The sequence below is a fragment of the Oreochromis aureus genome, linkage group 3, assembly GCF_013358895.1.
Source record: "Oreochromis aureus strain Israel breed Guangdong linkage group 3, ZZ_aureus, whole genome shotgun sequence".
NCBI lineage: Eukaryota > Metazoa > Chordata > Actinopteri > Cichliformes > Cichlidae > Oreochromis > Oreochromis aureus.
Genome location: NC_052944.1, coordinates 41,461,935 through 41,478,843, shown reverse-complemented (window position 1 = coordinate 41,478,843; position 16,909 = coordinate 41,461,935). Strand labels below are relative to the sequence as shown.

The 16,909-nt window shown below is 43.3% G+C and overlaps 1 protein-coding gene across 1 annotated transcript in view; it reads right to left on the bottom strand.

The window, feature by feature from the left end:
* dachb (dachshund b) overlaps positions 1-15,620 on the bottom strand; it is a 113,381-nt gene extending 97,761 nt beyond the window's left edge. The window contains exon 1 of the mRNA XM_039610277.1: positions 14,745-15,620. Coding sequence (XP_039466211.1) covers positions 14,745-15,382 — 638 coding nt within the window. The 5' untranslated portion in view covers positions 15,383-15,620. The remainder of the gene's footprint in view (positions 1-14,744) is intronic.
* Positions 15,621-16,909: the final 1,289 nt, after the last annotated feature.

Below are 16,909 nucleotides of genomic sequence, written 5' to 3'. Positions count from 1 at the left end.
CCTGGTTTACAGTTTATGTGCTGCTGTTAATGCCAGAGGAGGTTTGGAGCTTTAAGCTGGCAGAGCGCTGGCGACTTTTACACACTCTGCAGCTCCGCTCTGTAACTTTATGTGGTCTGACGCTTTGAGGCTGAGCCGCTGTGGTTCATAAACACTTCCACTTTGTAATCTTATCACTTACAGCTGATCATGGAATATATAAGAGGGAAGAGATGTCACAAACTGACTTATTGCCACGGTGGCATCAGATCACAGCATCACACTCAGCGAGCTCTTTAGCGCGACCCGTTCTTTCACGAGTGCTTGCAAAGACAGACTGCATGCCTGTGGCAAAGGGACTCCAAACACCTGCATTCAAAGATTAAGCGGGTTAGCCCGGTACTTTTGTCCATATTGTGTATCGTTTCAGCTGCAGATCAATACAAATATGATGCTGTAGTGAGTATTTGGGGCAGCAGAACAGTGGAAGTGCGGCTGATCTACAGTTTTTGACAGTAAAAATTAGGTTTATGTCACCGAGGAATAAGATATAGAATTTATTGACAATAAGAAACTAATGAAAAACTCTCACGATTATGAAATATGATCCAGTAAAAGCTTTTTAAATGCCTGTGTTATGTGTCACCTGTTCCTAAATACATACTAGATTCTTCAGTGCAGGCATCTGGATGCATTTAGTCCGGCAACTTGACTATATGAGCAGTTTCCTTACGTTTTACATCACTTGAGAAACTCACTGACTTAACGGAGCAAAACTTTGACTAACAGAGAAAGTATTCAAGTCTAAATCCTCGGGATCTCGTTTTATTTTTTGCACATGTTAGACTTCAAACTCCAGGTAAAGACTTCATCCCCTCACAAGACGAGAGAAGGAAAAATATATAATTTACATGACCAAGTTGTCAAATTCCAAACTTTATTTGGTGAACAGCGCTTGTTGTAACATCATTTTCTTGTCCAGAATCTCTTTATTATATGTAAACAAAAGAAGAAACGGCAGGAGTTTGGGAAGTTGGCACTCAACGGCAGCGCTAACGTGTTTGTTTGCTCACACACACACACACAGAAACACAGTAACACACACACCGGTAGAATGATGAGAACTTCTTCCTCCATAAACGTCTCAGTCAGTTTAACCACTGTTATTATTCTAATCATGATGACATGTTTTTAAATGGATTATTATACGTTTTCATTAATAACACGCTGTCTGGGAAGGATTTTTGACGCGCGGGGAGGTGGTGGCGGTGAAGCACACACACAAACACACACACACACACAGAGGCACAACAATAAAAACTTAAACACTCATACAAAAGCTGCACACATGCATAAAAAGTAAGGGTGGGGGGAGAAAAAATGAAAATACGCGCAATAAGTAGAAGAAGAAGAAGTGACTTTGAATTTCACATGCTCCTGACATGTTTTCACACTGCTCATGACAAATTACACAAAGTTTTTGCTAATAACACGCTGTCTGGTAAAGTTTCTGTATGACGAGCAGTGGTGGGCGACACACACACACACACACACACACACACACACACACACACACAATCACTCGGATATGTATGTATGCTCTTGTCATGTTTTTAATTGATTTCAGCTATAATTATTTTCTCTCATCTGCACGTCACTGTGTTTTAAAAATGGATAGTAATTACGTCTTCTTCCTGTTTTTATTAATAACATGTTGTCTGTGGGAGAGCGCACACACACACACACACACACACACACACATCACCTGTCATCCCCCCTAGCTGCCCTCTCTTTACCCTCTCTCGGCTCCTCCTCTCTGTTCTCCTTTCATCTCCTCCTTCGCCTCTGACCTCCTCCTCCTCCTCCTCTTCTCTCGCTCTCCTTCGCTTTGATATTGCAGTTTGCGGATGCCGCTCGCTCGAAACTGTAAATCTGTCGACCGCTTTTTCTTTTTCTTCCCCTCTCTACACACACACAAACGCACACCTCTGACAAGCTGTCACAATAAATAGAGAGATAAGACCAGGTGGAGGAAGAGGAGGGAGGGAGGGGTAAATGACAAGAAGATTGAATAAAATAAAGAATGGGAGGGAGGAGAAAGAAGAGGAGGAGGAGAGGAGGAAGAACAACAAGAAGAGCGAGGAGAAAAGAAAAAAAAGGCGGGAGATGTGGAAAGAAAGGAGCAAAAGAGCGACAGATGGAAAGCTGTAAGAAAAAAGGGAGGAGGAGGAGGAGTGATGGGAGAAGACACACTGGGATAGGGGAATGAGGAAAGAAGGTAAAGAGGGACAGAAAAGGAGGAACGGGTTTGCGAATGATGACTGCAAGGAAAAAGAAGGGGAAAAGAGAGGAGTGAGATTAACTGAAAGAAAAAAGGTGAGAAAAAAAGAGGAAGAGAGGAAAAAAGAGGAGAAAAAAGTAAAAATGAAGTATCAAAGGAAGAAAGGAGGAAGATGGCAAAAAATGATGAACAGATGGAGAGACACAGGAGGAGACTCGGAGGAAAGGAAAGAAAAGAAGAAGAAGGAAAAGAAGAAAATGAAGTGGAAATATTTGAAAGTTTGAATCGAGAAAAGAACGGAAGAGATGAGAAGGAGGGAGTTAAGAGAAGTGCAGGATGGGAAACAGGATTAAACCCGATAAAGGATAAAACTATAAGAGGAGAAGAAGGGTAAAGAAAGAGAAGAGGAGGAGGAGGTGAAAGGAGGAGGAGAGATGGAGAGATTACCTGGTGAACGAGAGGAAAAGCTGTTGTGACACTCCCTAATGCGATTTCTAAACCAATCTGCTAAGTGCACCTAAGAGACTGTGTGTGTGTGTGTGTGTGTGTGTGTGTGTGTGTGTGTGTGTGTGTGTGTGTGTCGTTCACAGGCATCAAATAATCTTGTTGCAGACAACAACCTCCCTCCCTCCTCTCTCACCTCCCCATCCCTCGATCTCTCTCTGTCACTTGGAGTGCGTCCACACGGAGCAGCTATATCTGAAAAATGGTTTCCATTTCTTACAGCTCTTGCCGGCTGTCCACAGCGAGCTGGAGCGTTTTTACATTCAGTCGAGAAAAAAAAAGAAAAAAATGAAAACAAAGACTGTGACACATAAGTTTATGAGCCGCGTCTGTTTTACACACGGTGACAGTGGGAAGGAAGAACTCCCTTTTAACAGGAAGAAACTTTAAGCACAGCCAGGCTCACAGAGGGGCGGCCAGCCATCTGTCGCAACAGGTTAAATGTGAGAGTAAAGAGAAGAAAGTGAATAACTGTGCACATCTAAGCACTTATATGGGACAAACAGGAAGTGACGGACCAAAACCACTGATAGGTTTGACAAAACAGCAATATTTGATACGACAGAATGAGTTAAAACAATAATAATAATGATAATAATAAAGAGTAAGGGAAAGGGATGGTGAAGAGTTGTGTGACCTGGGGAAGCATCCTAGAACCATCATCTGAAAGAATCAAATATAACATAACAATACATGTCGCCAAGTGATTGCTCATACTGCTGCTGTGATTTGACCCTATAAAAATAAAATTGAACTTTTAAAAGAAGAGAAAGGTTTTAGGAAACAGTCACGTAAGAGGAAAAAGAGTGAGCGAGGAGTTTATCCAGCATGAAGAGAAAGTAAAGTAGGCTGTACCAGCAGGAGCGCCCCAGATCACAATGAGCCTATGATAACAGTCATAATATTTGTTTTCACTTATTCAAGTTAGTTCTACTAATTAACTAAATTAGCTGCTAGTATTGTTCAGTCAGTACAGGATCTATATGTATCTGAGACTAAGCAGGGTAACAAGAACACCAAAGGTCAAGGGGCACTTTAGGCATTTCAAACCAACAGTATCTGATAGGCCAGGAATAAATATACATTACACTGGAGATACAGACTGAAATGTTAGGATGGTTCTGATGGACGGTTGGTGGTTCGATCCTGGGCACACACAATAAAGCGCTGTGTGAATGTAGTCAACAGCACTGTGAGTGTTCAGTGTCATATATGTACCAGCCTATAAGGCAGGTTACTATGACAAGAGCTGCTCTTTCTGTTGCTACTAATTACGTAACTAATGGTTAAGTATAGGAGATGTCTGCCAGTCGGGAGCAGAGACTTAGCATTCATTTCACAAAAAGAGTCAGAAAACAGTGAATGTTATAGAAAATGTTTGTATTTTTGTTATTCTTCCCGCTCTCCTGCTGAAATCAACTTCCTTCCGCTCTCTCTCTCTCTTTAGGACTATCAGTGTCTCTCGCCCCCTCCTTTTGGAGTCTGGCTCAAAAGTTGGAGACTGAAGCAGCCTTTGTGAAACATTATCTATTTCTCAACACACACACGTTGACCTGCCTCTCCCCTTTTGCCGTTTTGTTCAGTCCACACACACACACACACACACACACACACACACACACACACACACACACACAGAGGATCAGTTCTTTTCCATGGTGACAGAGGGTCATATTTCTTGCTTTGATCTTCACTCCTCCCTCCCTCACGCTCTCCCTCCCTCTCTGTGATCCTTCACTCTCTTCTATCTGTTTTCATCCAGAAAACAGGAGGAGAGAGAGCGAGCATCTTTCCTCAGCGTCTCTCGCCCTGGCCGGTTGGTAGGTTGGTAAGTGAAGCATGAAACCACCTCCTCGGCCCCAGAGACGCACAAGCACACACTCAGCCACCGAGCGGCTGGATAGAAAATGTGATAAACATTCAAACTGTACGCAGGATGTGAGGAACCCGATAATCCGAGATGAGCTGTGCAGTTGTCTAAGCCCATCTCCCAGAAATATTTATATACTGCTGATACGACACAGAGATGTTTTTGAGTAAACATAACTGTGGCCATAATTACGTGTTTTATCAACATGATGCGAGCTAGTCGATTTAACGATTAAGACAAGCCACATGTATGTTCGATGGCAACTGAAATGTCAGCTCTCTTTCTTTATGACAGTGTTTAAACGATAACAGCAGTTTGATAAGGGCAGAGAAAACACTTTTTAGTCTTTTGCTGTTGTTTAATCGTTGTTCATTTGATCATTTTCTTCTTTAATGCCTGAAATATCAGCACGAATTACAGGTGTTAAGCATCTTTGTTGAGCTTGCGATGAGCACTGTAATTTAAAGCACGTATTTAGAAGATCAAGGAGAGAAAACCCACAGCCAAAAGACAGACTGTGTTTATTTAAGTTAAATTAAAATTACCAGATTTTTTTAAACCTTAAGCAAACTGCTTTCACTTGCTAAAATACAGGAACCTACCCAACCCTGAGTCTGCGATATGAAAATGGTAAGGTTTGCATGCCCTTTAGCAATTATAGTCAAGCTCACTAACTGGAAAAAAATCAAAACATCTAAAACATTTCTGAAATATTTAGATATTAATTTGTAAGAGACTGGGTTGAATTTAACTGGCATTTAATTACATTTATTTATGAAGGTGTTTTTAGACATGAAGTCAAAGCAACATACAAACAAAACATGGACGTCAATGGCCCAACCAGTTAACAATCCATCATTATTGACAGGTTATCGTGTGTGACTTGTCCACAGTTTGGGTGAAGATCAATTACACGATCAGTGTGACCAAATCTGATTAAATAAGAAAGATAGCAGGAGTAGTGATTGTTTTGAATGGTGGCTGGATAGAGGACCCAACAGACGCCTTGCTACGGTATAAACTTCTTGGTCAATCGGCCGGATGAACAAAATAAATCAAATATTGATACTTTACTTATTTCTAACAACGCAGCGCCAGTATATTGTAAATGAATGAAATGAAAAATGAAAATCAAGAAAGTAATGAAGAGATGGGAGAAACAACCATGTTATGAACATTGATGTTGCACAGTTTGGCCACCAGAGGGCACTCTTTGGAACGCTGCAAAAACAACAACCAGCTGATCTGGAGCATCAAGGAGCAATCCACAAGTTGCTATGACAACATAACAAGAATATTTTTAAACTGCACTGGTGTGTTATCTTACTCATGATTAGCCACACATAACACACATCGTTTGGGAAATTTTAAAACCACCAAATATTGGTATCAGTATCAGTTTGAAGATATCAGTCGGGCTCGAATCAAGATTGTGATTAGTTAAAATCTGATATTCTCAATTACGTGTTAACAGGAACTAAAATTTCCCAGATACTCATATGTGTAACTCTTTAGGTTAGTTAGTGGTTAGTCGGTAGTTGCTGTCTTAGTGTCGCTCCTTCTCCAGTGGGACTCATCACACTGGAAACCCTGATGGAGGAACAGCTCTGTGCTGCCACATTGGAGTTGAACACTAGTTTCATGAGTTAAGGTTTTGCAGATCATACTGTAGCCTGTCTCCTTTTACATCTTTAAAATGGAAACTATTTTGTTGGAAAGAAAAACACGAGACGTAATTGTTACGGTTCTGTGTCCGAGTCAAATTATCAGGGACACGTTGCAGATTATTTGGACCTGAGGATCACGTTCTTTAAGTTGGACTAGTACCAACGGCCACATGTTTGGGATTGTGGCGTCTCCAGTTACAGTTAGACAGGTGAAAAGCAGCACTCTAACTGACCTGTCGGGCTTACAGTGTGCATTAATGTGAGCAGATGCTTTCAGAAAATCAAATAAATGAACAACAATAAAACTCAGAAGCAGCTCTCATGCTGGGTGGCGATTATAAGAGACCTCTAAACAAACTCGAAATTTTTGTGCCTGTCTGCGAGAAAAAAAAAGGGGGGAAAAAAGCACCTCTTCGTCACGGATCAATCTGATTAATGCAATGTGTTAAGATGACGTCCGATTGGTCACCGCCTGGCTGCTAACGCGCACTGTCACACTGCAGCGAGGTGACCTCAGCTCCCCGCCGGCCAACGCTTTAACCTTTATCAATTAACCAACAGCACAAAGCGGAGCTGAAACCAGACACACATGCGCGCACGCGTGCGTGGGAAACATCACACCAACAGAAACAACACACTCGCACACAAGCATCAGCAGGCCACACATGACAAGAACAAGACACACAAACACACACAGATGTAACCTGACACAGTGTGACAACTGATAGCTCTGTTTGTGCTTTCTACTCCGTCACACACACACAGACACACACACCTCAGGCAGAAGGCAAAGCGACTGACCACATTCGACTGTGTGTCTTACAAACCACTGTGCTCCATTAAAAGAACTTAATGCCCCATGTAAAAGAATGAAAAACAGCAAATTGATGAAAGGAGTTCACGCTGAGTGTGTGCGGATGTTATTCTGCGAGAGTGTGTGAAGCTGCAACGCTTCAACAAACCAAAACGACTTTTCTCCCCCTGCGTTTCAGACAATGCGACCTCCATCATCGGTATGTGTGTGTGTGTGTGTGTGGGCTCTAACAGCCTGTCGTGATAAGGAGAGACCAGAATAACACTCCGACATCAGCAACCCTCCCACCTGTCACTCACTATCGATTCTCTCCCTCTCGCTCACACACACACACTCACACACACACACACACACACACACACACACACACACACACACACAAAAGCAAGGAGGTGACAAGGAGGCAGAAAACACTCAGACCAAAACAGCTCTGCGGTTTGATAGAGATCGTCTGCCAGGATGCTTCGTTTTTAAGCAAAATAATGTTTACATTCAGGAGGCAGTAAACACACCAGTCCTCCACCTTTTTAGTTCAGTTAGAGGGCAGCACAAACACTCTCAAGGATACAACAAAAACAACTAGTCCTCCAACAACATGACCACATCAACAGTCTTAAAGGATCACTGTGAGCATTCCTGAAACTGCATACAGGGGAGTTTCGTGGGGTGCCATAAAAACACAGACTTTTGCTCAGATGAGTCTCATCTGGGAGCGGCTTTCACATGCTGTTTGGTTAGGCTTGGTCACTGAAACTACTTGGTTAGGTTTAGGGGCGGAAAAATTATGGTTTGAGTTAAAATAATCTGTTGCAAGAGTGCAGAGTTCGACTCCATCGAAATGGAGCACGTAAACACAAATAAACTAGCAGCAATGTGGCAACCAGATCAAATTGTGCAACTTGGAGTAAAGAGAGTAAGTATTAAGTATGTAGGTTCAGAGGAAAACAACTATCAGGACAGAATCTGAGGCAACAACCAATGACAATAGCTGACTGGCATGTGAGGAAGTGGTAAATACATTACCTACAGCTGCAGAAAGACTCTTGATTTAACTTTAATTGCAGGACAATCAGGAAATCAGGACGGAGCTTCAGGCCATTGTCACACATGCACTGCAGTCCTGAATGTTTGCAGACGTTACCTGACCGTTAACCATTCTTTAACCTTTGAACTCTTTGGTTCAAAGTATGCTGACCAGACACTTAAACACTGCTAACCACGACGCATTAGCACCAGAAATACTGTATTATTATTATTATAGTTTTATTAACGTCTAAGCTCCTGGTTCAAAGATGTTACGACATCACTAGCCCCTCTCTCGCGCCCTCTGAATGTAAGTTTTAAACAAACGGAGGTTGAAAACAAATCAATGACAGCCGTGTTAGCTAGCACTCCTTTGCAGCACTTTGATGTAAAAACAAAAATGAGCACCTGTATGTCTGCTTCATCAGGATAGAATATAACTAGAATATAACGAAAGCAGTTAAACCGATGCATAGTCACGTTCTGCACCGGGGTGTAGACGCTAGCAAAGAAGAAACCAAGGCTACTGGGGCTAGGACTGATAAGGTTAGCCAAATTCTGCAAACTGATCTGACACGCCGCGTGTTTCTGCAAGAGTATACTCGGTCAACGTGCTGCATATTTCAGCCACATTTGATTTGTTTAATGAGGGGCATGATTAATGTTTAACTTGGATGATTGAAAGGATGTTCTAAATGTTTTCTGAGGGCTTTCTAGTCAGTAAGGTTTTCTCTTTTTTAAAAACAGCTAGCAAGTTAGTCATAAGGAACATGCCTAATGTGATTAGCGCAGCTAATGTTGCATCGCATTCACAGCGGACAAGTGGGCTGCACCCGATGCCCCTGTGCTGGTGTTGTTCCTGGACCGTCGTAATTAACGTCGGTCCACGTTCAACACTGCAAGGGACCGATCACATTGTTGTGATGTCATAGATTTGTGATGTCAGGGTCAAGACGTGATCATGGTCAGGGTTAGGGTTGTGCAATTAGGGTTAGGATTTGCTGTGAGGGTGTTTCTATGGTGCAAAACTATGACATCATAACAGTGTGAATGGTCCCTTGCAGTGGTGAATGTGGACCGACGTTAATTACAATGATCCAGGAACAACAACAACATCAGTTTGGGGATATCAGACTGTGCCTCTGGCTGCGGTCTCTGGTGTTGGCGTTGGAGTTTGTGGTACAACTTGGTCAACCAGCAAGTGGGGAAATATAAGACAGGAAAGTTCAGGCCTGGGCTGTTATACGCAACTGAACTTTCAAAATAAGAGCATAGGTATTGTGCACTACAAAATAAATCTCAGACTGTGACTTCATCAGTCGGATCGAAAGTTAATAAAACGAGCAGCAAAATATGCTTGTGTGGTCCACCCAAAGGTAGTATGTTTTGCCTTTGTCACATCAACGCGTTTTAAACTTCTCACATGTCATTTAATGGCATAAAATGACACTTAGGCGGGCACCACTCACACCATGGATCCCGCAATAACACTCAAAACAACCTGACCTCTTTCTCACGCGCCGTTTCATGACACCAGGCTTGATTCTCAAGCTATTTAAAGGGAAGTTTAACAAAGACACTGAAGATATTAAAAATTCCGTCCCTCCCTCTTTCTCCAGCAGAAACAAAGAATAAAATGATCTGAACGTCTGCGCCGCAAGCTCAATTTAACGTCCACAGGTCACAAGCAGCTGATGTCACCTCCTTTAAATAACTCATATTTCATTTTGCCCAACTTCAGCTGCTGCAAGTGTGGGAACTTTGTTTCACTTTCTCACTCGTGCACATCGGGTCTCCTTTTCCTGTTTCTTTTCTTTCACGTCAATAAAAGGGCAGATCTTTAATAAAAACAACATCAAGAGCACTTTAAATTAAAACAAAACAAGGCATAAGTTAACAAAACCGGCACCAGAGGTACGAGTGGATAGAAGCGGTGATTGCTTTTATACACACACACACTCACAGAGAAACACAAACACACACACGGGTTACAGAAAAGACAAAGTATGCAGAAGCCCAGTGGGAGTTTTCTTTCTTTTCTTTTTTTTTTGAGCGTTTAATTTTTTCTTTCTTTTCCCAGACAATAATGTTAAGCGAGGGAGGGAATAGCCGGGGAGGAGGGGGCATTAAAGAGGGTGAGAGAGAGAGCGAGAGGCATTAGAAGAATGTCAATATGATTGGAGAGAGAGGAGTGTGTGTGTTCGCTGTGCGTTCAACAACAATGGATCTCCAGCCGTGTTGTTCCATGTGCATTCGCATGATCCATTATTACCCCTGACATGTACCGCTGTGTAAGTGAGTGTGTGTGAAAGAAAGAGAGAGAGGGCGAGAGGGGGGAGGCAGGGTGATTGAGATTGAGAGGAGAAAGGTTTGGGAAGAAGAGAAAATTAGCCCAGAACAGAACTACACCTGTGAATTTAGGCAAAGTCGTAAAACGAACCCTGCCTGTTCTTTGTGAAATAGCTAGAGGACTGAACATGTAATGCTTAATAGAGTGTAACCTAGTGTGTGTGGTCGGCTTTTAAAAAAAAAAGAAACAAGAAGAAACAAACAGGCCACTCATCAGCAGTCCGGCGACTCCACAGCAACACGATCTGCCGTTAATTATTAGCCGATACTGAACGCCTGCAAGCAAAAAGGCGTCCACCAAAAATAACCGAGCACACGATGTCCCGCGCTTCCAGCCGCAGCCCTCGCGTGAACTTCCCCTATCTCCCTCTCTCTCTCTGTCAAGGAGTTTCTAGAAACACAGCAATATCTGAGGCGCTTGAAGGTTTGGATTCTCATCAGAAAGCGGGCGCGACTGGTCCTAAATTCATTCTGCAGCAAGACGACACACTCAAACATCCAGCAGGAGTCATAAAAACTAACCATCTTCAGCCACAAATCATCCTGCAACAGATGGTCTGACTCACACACACACACACACACACCCTGATCTCAACATCATGGAGTCGGCCCAGGATTACACAAAGAGACAGAAGACAATGAAGATGAAATCCACATAAGAACTGTAGGAAGTTCTCCCAACAGTCCGCTTCTTCACCGAGATGGTGCCTCAGCTACAAACGGGCCAAACAGTTGTAACTACAAGATTCCTCGAGCCAAGTTTGACTGAAACAGTTCCTATATAGTGCTTTTCTACTCAACTTTGACACCCAGTAATATAAGCAGTTTGGTCCTACCTAAGTGGTTTCTATCCAACATTCACACTCTGATGAATGCAGCAGAAAGGAACTCAGGGTTTGCTGTCTTGCTTGAGGCTGTGTTGGATGGAGACTGGAGCAGCCAGGGATCAAACCACCAACTTTTTGACTATTAGATAACCTGCTTGATCTCCTGAGCTACAACCACCCCAACTACTAAGTCACTGACAGAGATTCAGCCCAGAGATTATCACAAACGTTACCCCAACATTTTCCAGTATTGGTGATAGATCTCCGCCTCAAATCCTGATCCACTCCACCTCAGCCACCAGAACACCTCCACCGCTCCTCAGCACTGATTATCCGAGTCTCTGGAAGCCTACCTGAGGGAATCGAGCACCATTATCCCAAATAAGATTCCCACACTTAGCATTTCAATCATGAGTGTGGAGAGCGCTGTGAAGCACTTGGTTTAGGTTGTTAAAAGTGGATTTAAATTCCATCATAATCAAACCTTTCAATCATCTCTGCTGCCCCACGGATAGAGAGGCAGTGTCACCCCAGAACGGGCCGCTCCCATCAGAGGAGAAGAGCTTTATCACACAATAAAGGCCAGAGCAAAGGTGGTCCAGCAAAATTCCTCCCCCAGGATAACGCAGCCATCAGAGAAGCTGCTGATGGGGTCCAGTGTGCCTGCCTGTTTGGTCCCATTAAAGCTAGACGTAGCAGCTCCCGTATGCTTGTACAGGCAGCTCTCGGTGGATCGCGCTGATAGTGACGTAAACCTAAAGATGATTCTCAGGTAGGTTCCAGGTTTCGTGAGGTGTACCATTATGTCTGATTTCTAAGCAGATATATGGATGTCTATGAGAGATTGACATTGAAAACATTAACATCAGAGTAATGATCATAAGCAGAAGTGCAAATTTTGGCACAGAGCGCAGCAATCGGCTGCCAAGTGTTTTTTTTTTCCTGCACAGGGACAGTGCACTTTAATAAATTATGCAACCAGAGTCAGCAACAAAAACACGGCATGAGACAGCCCAACGCATACGAGCCCATCAGTGTAAAATTAAGAGCAAGAGCAGTCCGAGGACGAGCGCCTCCCACCCAGGCTGGAAATTTTTGGCACAATCGAGTTGTCAGATTATCTCGGGATGTAATTTGATTTGTATTTGTGAAGATTTGACGTGAAACGCCTCGCAGCGGTAGAGGATAATATTAATTTCTAAGAAGGGCCAAGCACCACCTTTTCCATCCACAACCATCTAAAACTCGTTTGAAGATTCCCGCTAACAGATGGGCGAACTGAGCCATTAGCACGAGCTCCTCGGCAAAGGTGATCAAATAAACTCGACAATCGCGGCACGACTTTAGCCAGAACTCAAGGCTGGTTTTAAATATTTTAAATCGTCCTTGTTTTTCTAAGTAATGAATGAATTTCACTTAAACTGAGAACGCAGACTGACTGAAGGGAATCTTTCTAAACTTTGGTACCAGATCACTTCTGTTTACACCGACTCTTTCCGAATGACCATCAGAGCAAAATACAGCTAATAATATAAAAGAAAAACTTCTGTGACCATTTCGATAAAAAGGCCAAGTCTGAGTGATGAACTCATTTAAACCTGCTTTTCTAAACTCAGAACGCACCTGTCCTTCTCACACCAGTTACCATTTTTTTAACCTTTATGTCAAATTTCCCCGACATCTTTAGAGTTTCGATTTAAAACCGAAATACTTCAAATCTTTATGAAGAAAAAAAAAGAAGCGGGCAGAAAGTCTTAAAGTCGCCTTTGTGGAAAACAGTAAACGTCAGACTTTAAAGAGGGCGCGGAAAGTTGGAAATTTCACAGGAGTTGCTGCAAAAAGTTTCAAAAAAAAAAATTGTGGGAGTTACATTTTTTTCTTTACAAAACTAATTCACTTCAATTGAGTTTCAGGTGTCCAAAAAAAGAACTAAACACAAATCGTGTAAAACCAAAGACACTTTGATTTAAACATCTTCCAACATGTTCTGTAAATGAGGCTCGACACAGTTAAAAATGACAGAAATTAGCAAATAAAAGATATTTCTAAAAACTGTGAGGCCTCTTCTATTTAGTGCTAAACTGGAGAAATATTTTAACTTCTTTGGTTTGATTGTCTGAACAAAACTTGATTTAATCTTTTCTATATAAGTGAAAATAAAATTAAAAAAAAATGTGAATGCAATGAAGCAACAGCAAGTCCAGAGAGTTTGTTGCATCTTCTAACTTCTCTTTGGTTATTTTAAAATCATTTGAAATGTGCGCTGTGAACTATTTTTGCTTCATTCTGTGGATTCACATCCAAAATTTAACCCACTGGAGAAAAAAAACAAACACTTTCGAGTTTGAACTTGAAGCCAGCTGAATAGAAGCTGTGGGCTCAGACAGGTGAGGTGGCAGGTGTACAGCAGGTATTCACACACACACAGTGAAAAGTCTATTTACACACAAACGCACATCAATGCTGCATTTCTGCGACACACATCCACTCGATTCCCGTTAAAGCCTCTCACACACACATTACCTTTCATACACCGCATAAAGACACAGAAAAGCTCTTTCCTTTTCACTCACTCACACACACACACACACACACACACACACAGATCTGCTGGTGAGATATAAAGTAATGGATTATGTGTAAACAGGACAAAGCAGCGGGTTGTTTACTTTGCATTTGTTTGCCATGGGCTTTTTATTCCTGTAAAAAACACCAAACTAATGAAACATGTGTCTATCTGTGTGCTCATTTAGCATCACACACACACACACACACACACCCTCCAAAGTCGATACAGTAAAAGCATCATCCAAAGTAAAATAAGGAACAGTGCTGATAACAGAACAGGAAGTGTGGAAGATAACCATTAATCAAAAACAGTCCCGAGCCTCCAACAAATGTTTGCACAGAGTGTCATAAAAATGCATCCTAAAAGCACACAGAGAGAGAGAGAGAGAGAGAGAGAGAGAGAGAGAAATGCAAAGGAAGCAGGAGTCTAAATAGAATTATGAATGAGCTGTGAACAGAAAGAGAAACATAGGAGTGGGATAAAATTAAGAGAAAGACTCTGGATGATTCATTTCAGGAAAGTTTCGGGAGGATTTTGCAGAAAAACTTCAAATCAAAAGATCAGGATCCCCACAGCTCCGTGTTTTACCAAAAACATGCTTGTCACAGTAAATTTAATCATTTCATTAAAAAACATATTGCGGGACCACTTTGTACACAAGTTTAAAACACCCCAAGCGTGCGGACGCAGAACCAATCCAACACTGCAGTCCTAAAAAGGGGATGAAACCGCCACTAAACTGACTCAGAGTTCTCTAAATGTCGTGATTCAATCACGCTGGAAGAAGTTTGAAAATTTGAGAAACTCTTTTTGTTTGTTTTTTTCTTGAAATATAAAAAAGTGCGTAAAGTGAGGACCGACCTGGCGCTGGTGCAGTCCTGGTACAGCGTCTCGAAGTCCTTCCTGGAGATGAGCTTGCAGCGGTTCACGCCGGGTTGGATGGCGCCGAGTCCCCGCAGGACGCGCACCTGCTCCACGGTGCACACCACGGGCGTGATGTCCAGCCTCTTCAGCTTGGTGTAGACGGTGTGCAACCCGCCAACCAGGTGCTTCAGGAAGAGGTCGAACACCTGCGGCAGGCAGATCAGCTCCTGGCCGTCCACGTTGAAGCTGGCCACCTTCACGCCGTGCACTTCCACCAGCTTGCACTCGCTGCACAGACCCGAGCCGGACGAAGTCTGCGCCAGGCTGGGGGAGCCCGGAGTCAGGCCGGCCGTGCTCAGCGAGCCCAGCCCGCTCAGGGGACCCAGAGGGGCGGTGGAGCCGCCGTTCCCCAAGCCGGCGAGCGCGCCTCCCGGTCCGGGCAGGAAAGCGCTGAGCATGCTGCTGGTGAGCCGTGGAGACGGGGACAGGGAGTGGGAGTTGGTGTGCGCTGGGCTGGAGGTGCCGGTGGAGGCGACAGATGTGTGGAGCGCGTCCGGGGCAGAGCGGTAGAGCGCGACCGGAGTTGGGGCGCCCGAGCCCGGCGAGAGCAGCGGAGGGGAGCCGGGGAGCGACATGAGGGAAGGTCAGCGGTGAAGACGCGCGCACGCACTGTGGCTTTCACACTCTCACACACACTTTTTTCTTCCTCTCGCTCTGTCCAGCTGGGAGAGAGGAAAACAACACTTGTGCGTCTCTTCTGTTGGGTTTCCGCTCACTTTTTCCGTTTCTATTTTTGATTTCCTCTCCTCAGCTTCCACTCGCCTCTCGTTCTATCCAGGAGGAGCTCTCGCTCCGGGTATCCGTGCGTGGAAAGCGGACTGTCCGGTCTGTGCGTAAAAGCGACTGGAGCAGACTCCGGGTCAGCCCTCGCCGTGGCCCCGCCTCCTGTAGGCGTGACTGACTAAACATTGGGCCAATCAGACCCGGTCCTTTGTAGGACTTGTGAAGATGATTGGTGTAGGAATGAGAGGAGGACCTTATTGCCCCCCATTGATGTGTGTTTGTGTGTGTATGTGTGGAGGGTATCGGTCAGATCTCTCGCTTTGCGGCTTCATAAACTTTCTCACGAGTTGCTTGAGTCTCTAACGGGAAGTTTTTATTTTTCTTCTTCGAGTTTTTTTTTTATTACATGCTGCGTGTTTGTGCGTGTGTGCAGGATGACCTGCGAACAGCTGAGGTTTAGAAAGAAAGGAAGGAGAAAGAAGGAAAAACAGGTGAAAAGGAATGAAAGAAGGGAACAACACAGGTAACGATAAAAAGAATGGAATAAACAAGGCAGGAAAAACAAATGAAAGGTGTGCACAGTTGACAAAATCGAAGGAATGAAAAAAGGAAGGAAGGAAGGAAAGAAGGATGGAGGGAAGAAGGAATAGCAGGTCACAATTACAACAAGGAAAGATGGAAAATGAAAGGAATATATATTTAAAGAAGGAAACAAGGAAAAGGAAATTTAAGGCAGGAAGGAAGGAGGAAATGAAGGAAGAAAGTTAGGGAACAATGTAGGTAAAAGTAAAGAAGAATGAAAAGAACAACAATAGGAAGGAAGGAAAGAAGGAAGGAAGATCAAAATCAAATGACGAGGTGAAGGTGTGGACAGGTAACAATAAAAGAAATGGGAGGAAGGGGAGATGGAAGAAATAATAAAACGGTGATAAAGGAAGGAGAATGGAAGGACATGAGTAGAGGAAAACAAAAGGAAAAAGACAATAAGTAAGACAAGGATGGATCGAAGAAACAACATACGTGACAATTAACAAAGTGAAGAGGAATAACAGGTAAAAAGGAAGCCATGAATGACAGGAAGAGAAAAGAAGGAAGGAAGGAACAAGAAAGGAAGAATGGAGGGGGAAGAGAGAGAGAGCAGTGAAATAAACAAATAAAATAAGGAAAGAAGGGAAACAAACAGAGCAAAGGTGAAGTGATGATAAAAAAAGAAGGAAGGTATAAAGAAAAGAAAGGAAGAAGGAATAAGAGGTGACAGTGAGCAAAGTAAATGGAAGGAAGGACAGATGTGGAAAGAATGAAACAGTGTAAGAAAGGAAGAAAGAAAGAGAACAAAATAGGCGATGATACGGAAAACAAAGACAGACTGGTAAGGATGG